General features: G+C 38.8%; 1 protein-coding gene across 1 annotated transcript; it reads right to left on the reverse strand.

The window, feature by feature from the left end:
- Positions 1-1279: 1279 nt before the first annotated feature.
- On the reverse strand, positions 1280-8397 carry LOC109070469 (neuroblast differentiation-associated protein AHNAK-like). The gene is made up of 5 exons (XM_042773950.1): positions 8291-8397; positions 6358-6418; positions 5902-6013; positions 5652-5785; positions 1280-5558 (listed from the first exon to the last, which is right to left on the reverse strand). Exons 2-5 carry the CDS (start codon positions 6361-6363, stop codon positions 1611-1613), a joined length of 4200 nt encoding a protein of 1399 aa, XP_042629884.1. The 5' UTR covers positions 6364-6418; positions 8291-8397; the 3' UTR covers positions 1280-1610.
- Positions 8398-8695: the final 298 nt, after the last annotated feature.

Here is an 8695-nt window from a genome sequence, read left to right on the forward strand (position 1 = left end):
AAAATCATTGTAGATTATTTACTGCTGCACTGCATCTGTTTTTCACTGTTATCCTTTGAGGATCTTTAAAGGGGGCATAACACACACAGTTTCTCCCAGTATCATGTTAATGTTGAGTACCTGTAGAATAGTACTTCATCCTTCATGTATTCCAAAAGTCTTTAGTTTTATCATATTTATAAAAGAAATATACAGCTTTACGATTCTCTCCGGAAAAAGCCGAGCTCCTGGAGGCGCGCCATGGGTGGAGCTAAAGAGTGACGAGCACATGACTGCCGAATGCCAACAAAACAGACATTTGATGCCGGTTCACTTACCGTCTGCAGTTCTGAATCATGACCGGGATCTTTTATAGCTGGGACCATTCTATTTTTCGGTATCAAATGATGTGCAAGTCCAGTGTCGAACTGGGCCTTGTTTATAAAACTTTCGTCAACAAGCACACTTGTGAAACTCCGGAACTTGTGAAACTGCCCCAGAAAAACAAACTGTATCCACTGTTTACATAACGCTGGGTTCTTTAGGAAGCTGAACAAAGTTATCTTTCCCTTACAACCAAAAAACACTTCTTTAGAGACATTCTTCCAGAGCAAGTCCCGTGCAGCACTGCCGCCGAATGAAGCTCGTTGATGGGCACGATCTCGCTCTCGCTTTGGTCGATGCTTGTGTGGGCGTGTTTTTCCAGAAGAAATGCCCATATAAGGAGTTCCACCCTCGTCTACGTCATGAATAGCCAAGGAAAAAACTATCCGAAGGTTGTACGAACCCGGAAGTAAGATTTTTGATACAGAAGTACTCCGTCATACATCTAAATTGTTTTTTGAAACTTTGTCCATGCTTAGCATGAGAATCCAACTCTTTAACAGTGTAAACAACTCTGAATGCATGAAACAGCATTGTTACCCCCCCCCCCCCCCCCTTAAAATAAATGTAAATTTAAGGCATGCAGTATAACGGTCTGACATAATCAAAATGTGAGTGAGTGTTAAATGAATTGTCCATGCAATGTTCATATCAAACTTTATTAAAGAATTTTGAGAGATTTGTGCCCTTGCAGATATAGGTACATACTTAATGGAACAAACAAAGACACTTGTTATTTTATAGATGTAAAATTTGCACTTAAATTTTATTTTTTAATTTTATTTTTTCCAATTTAAATACTGATGCTCACACACACACACACACACACACACACACACACACATATATATATATATATATATATATATATATATATATATATATATATATATATATATATATATATATATATATATATATATATAAAACTGGAATGGAAATAAGTATAAACAAAAGACTATATATTAGATATTATTACATAAAATAGTGACAAAATAGACAGAATTACTGATTCATCATATTTTCCTTCATGTTTTGAGAAGATACAATCATTGCACATTTAAAGAGAACTTTATAGAATTATGTATATAGCTGAATATAAAAATAATTACATCTCTGTCAAATTCTATAATGCTTCTCTGTCAATACTTGGAGTTGGAGGTGTATTTTTTTATGTATTGTTTTATATATGTATTAACTATGCAGTTGGTATGGAACTAAACTAACATTAGTTATATATTTAAAGTTTAGTCTGTTGGCAAACCAAGCATGTTGTTCAAGCTGAGAGTAATCTTGGCATCATCTTCGTTGCAAGTTGTATGAATTACGCAATTTTCAGCATCAGGCTTTGTGACACTAAATGTTCCTCTATTCACTTTAGGGCTGTCTGGTTCTGAAGAAATGCCGAAATCTGGGCTTGTAGTACGTGCATTAGACAACCTCAGCCTTTCCTGGATATCTACAGTAGCTGTTTGTCCATTGACCCCAGCAGACGGAGGAGAAGCTTTAAGATTTGTCTTGACTGACGAGACCGAGTCAACTGTGTCAGTAGTTGTTTTTGTAGGGTCAGTACTGAGGTCAACCGCTCCAGTGAGTTCTTGTAAGATACTGTCAATGTTCATTTCAGGTAGGGGGTGAGGCTTGAACAATGGTATATTTCTGGGGAGTTTCATTTCTCCAGTGGTACCATTTAATTCTGGTGCTTTAATGTTTATATCCTCATCCTTTGATTCAGTAGATTTTCGCCATTTGAATGGCCATTTTACCCTACGCTTGGAGCCCTCAACTTCAGCATTGATGCCTGGAACATCTACATCAAGCCCAGCATTTGGTAGACTCACGTCAACATCAGGAGTACCAACCCCAGGAGCAGATAAGTTCAGATCTGGTCTACTTACATCAGCAGCAATGTCGACATCAGGAGATTTGACTTTTGGACCAGAAACGTTAAACTTTTTGATGGTTGGGAATTTCACCTTTCCTTTGGGCGCACTGATGTCAACATCTGCTGTGGGAACATCTACATCAACCCCAGCTTTTGGTAGACTCACATCAATATCAGGAGTACCAACCTCAGGTGCAGATAGGTTCAGATTTGGTCCTCTTACATCAGTAGCAATGTCAACATCAGGAGATTTGACTTTTGGACCAGATAGGTTGAACTTTTTGAGTGTTGGGAATTTCAACTTTCCTTTGGGAGCACTGATGTCAACGTCTGCTGTGGGAACATCTACATCAACCCCAGCTTTTGGTAGACTCACATCAATATTAGGAGTACCAACCTCAGGTGCGGATAGGTTCAGATCTGGTCCTCTTACATCAGCAGCAATGTCAACATCAGGAGATTTGACTTTTGGACCAGATAGGTTTGACTTTTTGAGTCCCGGGAATTTCAGCTTTCCTTTGGGAGCACTGATGTCAACGTCTGCTGTGGGAACGTCTACATCAACCCCAGCTTTTGGGAGACTCACATCAATATCAGGACTACCAATTCCAGGTCCAGATAGATTTAGGTCTGGTCCACTTACATCAGCAGCAATGTCAACATCAGGAGATTTGACTTTTGGACCAGACAGGTTAAACCTTTTGAGTGTTGGAAATTTCAACTTTCCTTTGGGAGCACTGATGTCAACGTCTGCTGTGGGAACATCTAAATCAACCCCAGCATTTGGTAGACTCGCGTCAACATCAGGGGTACCAACCCCAGGTGCAGATAGGTTCAAATCTGGTCCATGTACATCAGCGGCAATGTCAACATCAGGAGATTTGACTTTTGGACCAGATAGATTGAACTTTTTGAGTGTTGGGAATTTCAACTTTCCTTTGGGAGCACTGAGGTCAACATCTGCTTTGGGAAGGTTTATATCAGCATCTGGCACTTTGACATCTGCATCAACACTTGGAGCTGAGAGGCTGAGATCAGGAGCTTCTGTATTTAAGTCAATCTCAGGTGTCTTCACTTTTGGACCAGAAAGGTCAATTTTTGGTTTCTTAAATGTAATCGGTTTCAACTTTCCAGATGGAGCCTCTAAGTTTGGGGACTTGATATCTAGATTGGGAACGCTGACCTCAGCTTTTGGTAAAGTTGCATTTACATCAGGCACACTGATCTCAGCTTTGGGAAGATTTAGGTCAACACTAGGTGCATTTAATTCTCCTTTGAGTTTGGGAACTGAGAGATCTAGATCTGCGTTAGCTTCCAGCTCAGGCCCTTTAACTTTTGGCCCAGAGAAATTCAGTTTTGGCAAATTGAAATGTGGCAACTTCATTTTTCCAGATGGCGCATTAATGTCAACATCTGGGACTTTAAGGGTAGCATCAGGTCCTTCAAGCTCTGCTTTTGGCAAGTCTAAGTCTACATCTGGGGTGGAGAGATTGAGATTTGGTGACTTTAGATTTCCCCCAATGTTTGCAGTTGGAGCATTCAAGTTGGCTTTTGGCAGGCCAATGTCTAAAGAGGGAGCAGAAATGTCACCTTCAAATTTAGGTGTGGAAACACTAAGATCGGGTGCTTTAACATCTACATTAGGTCCTTTGAGTTCTGCTGAGGGGATATTCACATCTACATCAGGTGCATCTAGATTTGGGGTTTTAACCCGAGGTCCAGAAAGACCAAATTTAGGCATCTTAAAGTGAGGTAGCTTGGCTTTGCCAGAGGGGGCATCAATGTCTACTTTAGGAGCATTTATGTCAATGTCTGGGACTTCAAGGTCTACATTTGGACTTTTGACGTTAACATCTGGCAAGTTTAGATCCACATCTGGAGCACTCAATTTACCATCCACTTTGGGTGCTGAAAGACTGAGATCTTGAGCTTTCACATCTAGGTTCGGTCCATGGAGATCTGCCTGTGCATTGAGGTCTACATCTGGACCTTTCATTTTTGGCCCAGATAGATTTATTTTAGGCAGTTTAACATGGGGCTTCTTTAACTTTGCAGATGGAGTTTCTATGTCAATATCTGGTGTTGTCACATCAACAGCTGGAGTTTTAATATCTAGATCTGATGCAGAGAGGTTGAGGTCTGGTGTCTTGACATCTAGATTCGGTCCATCTAGTTCAGCTTTTGGCAGATTAATATCTACCCCAGGAGCTGACATGCCCAAGTCTGGTGCTTGTACCTCTGCATTTAGATCTGGAGTTTTCAGCTTTGATTTATGCAAGTTTAGCTTTGGCATTTTAAGAGTGTGGAACTTGTACTTTGCAGACGGAGCATTAATGTTTACGTCAGGTGCTTTTACATCAACATCAGCCCTTGGTAAATTGACATCTGCATTTGGGATGCTGATATCCCCATCTATGTTTGGTGCTGAGAGACTTAAATCAGGTGTTGAGACATCTAAGCCAACCTCTGGTGCTTTAACCTTCTGCCCAAATGTGGGTTTCTTAAATGTTGGCCATTTTCTTTTGCCAGAGGGAGCATTTATATTGACATCAGGAGTTTTAATATCCACATCTGGAGCTTCAAGATTGGCTCTTGGCAGATCAGTGTCAACATTTGGTGCACTAACATCTGCATTTAATTTTGGGGCAGAAAGATTTGTATCAACACTCACCTCTGGTACTTTCACTTTTGTAGTTTTTGCTTTCTTTAATTTAGGAAATTTAATCTTGCCAGAGGGAGCTTCAATATTAGCTTTTGGTGTTTCGATGTCCAGGTTTGGACAACTGAGCTCAGTTTTTGGCAAGGTCATGTCTACTTCAGGGGTGCCAATTTCTCCATTAATCTTTGGGGCTGACAGATTCAGATCAGGGGTTTTTAGGTCAGCATTTATGTCTGGGGCGGTTAAATTCATATCACCATCAATCCTTGGTTTTTTAGCATGTAGACTGAAGGTGGGCATTTTGAACTTGGGTTTTTTGGTCTTCAGTTCAGGCTTGTCCACATTAACAGAAACATCTGGGGTGTTGAGAGTAGGGGTAGAGACACTGACATCAGGTGCTTCTAATGTACCATCCAGACCTGCTCCTTTGAGATTTGGTGCAGACATGCCAAAAGTTGGCTGTTTAAACCCCAGGTGGCTGAAGTTAGGTGTGGCATTCTTTAGCTCAATCTGTGGCATTTCTGCATTTACTGCAGGGGTTGAGATGCCACCCTTAAGGCTTGGGGCATTTATCTGTCCTTTCAGCCCATTAACCTGAACGCCTGGTGCTTGAAGTCCTGCCTCACTGTTTAATCGGAGATCACCAAGAGACTAAGGAGAAAGATGAGATGAAGACATTGTGAGACCTATTTAGTCTCTATTTTTCCTTTTTTTTTTCTCTCTTTAATTCACAAGGTTGCTTACCAGTCCTGCTTTCAGATCCTTTGCTGTCTTAAGTTCAAGGTTCTTGTCATAGGGCTTGAGGATTCTGATCAGGTTTAGCACTTCATCTTTACTGAGGTGGTCCAGATGAATGGTTGCAGCAACCAACTGATCATCTGTAAAAGACAAAAAGAGAGGATAAGGACAAGGTATGTTACAGAATCCATTATTATCATTAAGTTTGCTTGTTGTATGATTGAGGCATCATAGAGGATACATATGAGTTCTTTACCTTCGAACAGGTTAATCGCTGGATTCGTGGTTCCTGTGACGACGACCCCTCCTTTTTCTGTGTCCTCCAAAGTTACACTCTCTGACAGAGCATGAATCTTTGTTTCTCCATTCTGCACATGAACAAGGTGACATACTACCATACATTCGCGTTTTGTCTATAATCTCATAAATACATATTATTATTTGCGATAGTAAAAATTATTTACTATGCCATGGCAAGGATGTAATCAGAAGTATAATGAATGTGTGAAATGATTTAAAGGTGCTGTAAACTATTGTTAGCCATGTTGAAACCTCCAGCAGACCTAACCATTGAGTCAGACATGCCCTGTCTTCTGATTGGCTAAACAAATCTAACTACGTCTGTCAGGTTTTAGGAATATTTTCTGTGGCAATTCTGTTAAAAAATGACAAAATCTTTCAACTGTTGTTATTTTGGTGAGAGGGTACCAACCATCATGTCTTCACTTCTTTACATGCAACTGACATGTCATGAATACCGGTTTTCAGGAAATCTGTGAAAACAAAAAGCAACAAGACTTGAAGTAATCTTTATCATTACATTTAGGACTGTATTACGTGGATATTCATTTGAGTTTTTTTTTTTTTTTTTTTTAAGTAGGCTACATTTAAAATTTCCAAGAGAAATGACTGATCTAAAGCCATTCAAACAAACATTTTATTTTAGTATTTTTTAGGACTATACAAAGGTAGTACAATGACTAATTGTGATTTTAATTTAAGGCCAGTTTTAGACCTGAGTGCGAGAGAAACCCCTGCTGATTCAAAACAAAGCTGTAACAAGCAATCATCATGTCATTTTTACTCCATAAAATGATCATGTAAGTGCATGGGTGTGTGGTTACTTCCTTGCTTCCTTTTTAACTTCTTCCCACACTCCTTTAGACACTTGTTACATCTATATTGCATAATTTTAGTAGTCTTGTACATTGACTGGGAATAAAGCTAATCAAAGCACCACTGTATTACATGTTTTTAAAAGATTAATTGATTGATAGCATTGTTGTTGATTTTTTTTTAATCAATATAAATTATTTAAATATTAACTAAAAATAACAAACATTGCATGTTAAAGAAGGGAAAGAGGAAGTGGCAGGGAAAAAGTCAGGAACCACCTCCAGTTTTTCAAAGACGGATGTAATTGGCTGTAATGCAGTTAATCACATTTTCCTAGATCTCACAGTGAGAAGATAGGAAAATACTATTCCATGCTGCAAACCACATTGTTTAGAACAAAATATAAATAAATGATGCTTTATGATGCTCCCTTTTAAGGTCTGCAGTCTTGCGATCAGTCACATGGTCTGTGGCTTTATGACATTATGGCATCTTTATTCTCTCACTAAGGTTTGCGCTAACATTTCATAGGCTAGCAGAGATTTTTATTATTATAATTATTTTAACAAAATAATTGCAGAAAATATGCATATGTGGAAAGTACAGCCTCTACATGCCCAGTGTTTTTTTTTTAATAATAATAATAATACATTTTATTTATAACGCACTTTATATACAAGCAGAATTCCAAAGTGCTACAGATTAAAAAATAAATGTTTGGAATTTTAACTTTTAACATGGTATTCTGTCTCTGTAACAGATTGTGTATGTGTGGTTTGTGTCAGGAATGTTTAAGGAATGGATGGACTGTGGAGAATGAGGAGAACCAGTTTGTTCAGATGAAAGAAAGATGAGGAGATAAATACAAGGTCACTCTGTATCTCTCTTGCACCAATACCCCCCCCCCCCTCCCAAATGTCTGTCTTCCATTTTTCTCCATTTTGTCTCTCTAAAGCACATTATATGCACTGTGATTAGAACGGTAAGATGGTCTTGACAATACAGTTAGGATTTCGTGGTCAAGATTCAAACGATATAATTACTCGGATCTGTAAAGCCTTGTTTAATTAGCAGCGGGAATCATTTATTGTTTCAGCTTCACCCACCACCACAACAGCTTCCCAAAAACTTGCTTCTATTGCTATCATAAGTTGTAAGTTATTCCTCATTTTTACAGCCTGCACATGATGCATGATGAATTAGTGCTGAAAGTTTCAGCTCAACAAAATATCAAAATATTTCTCCTGTTCACTACTTGTATTAATATCTTAAACCTCAATAGACTCACATTTATAACAGCAATCAGAGCACAGTCCACACCAAACACAAATATTAAACGAGCTGCTTTAACAACAGAACAGTCTTCTTTAGGCCTGATTTGATATGACAAAATTATATATTTTGCAAGTGGCTGAATTTATCAGTTCCCATCAGATGAAGATGCAGGATGATAAATTTTGCACTATGATGTTCTTTCTGATTCTGTATGATTTATAAAAGCGTAGGACAGTGGAGAGTGAGTCACTTACCCAATGCCGTTCATGAGAGTGTATCTGTAGCCGCTGATGTTGACACCTCTAAACTCCAGGTGGATATGACTGTCATCTGTTCTGGCATGGGGTTTCTGTCAGATAAATGCATGTTAAGCAACCAGACAGGTTCTACAGCACCAGCATGACAACTACACACACACATAGCAACACATACCGAAACTACAGATACAGAGAGTAAGTCTGAATGTGATTGTAAATTTACATGTAAATCTGTGGCATGATGCAGTTACATGTTGGTGTCTTAAATTCACTATGATTTTAATTTTTTTGTATGTTTTCTGCATCACAGAGAGCTTCTGTTCAGAATTGCCAAAGCAACAGCGAATCAATCCGTCAGCCCCAAAAAAGCCATAATGGAAAAAACATCATAAAATTTTCATA

The sequence above is a fragment of the Cyprinus carpio genome, chromosome A17 (assembly GCF_018340385.1).
Source record: "Cyprinus carpio isolate SPL01 chromosome A17, ASM1834038v1, whole genome shotgun sequence".
In the NCBI taxonomy this organism is placed as follows: Eukaryota; Metazoa; Chordata; class Actinopteri; order Cypriniformes; family Cyprinidae; genus Cyprinus; species Cyprinus carpio.

Coding starts and splice junctions, on each gene's coding strand:
- LOC109070469 (XM_042773950.1), bottom strand. Junction 5,786..5,901: donor AGCGATTAACCTGTTCGAAG/GTAAAGAACTCA, acceptor TGTCTTTTACAG/ATGATCAGTTGGTTGCTGCA. Junction 5,559..5,651: donor AGGATCTGAAAGCAGGACTG/GTAAGCAACCTT, acceptor CTTTCTCCTTAG/TCTCTTGGTGATCTCCGATT.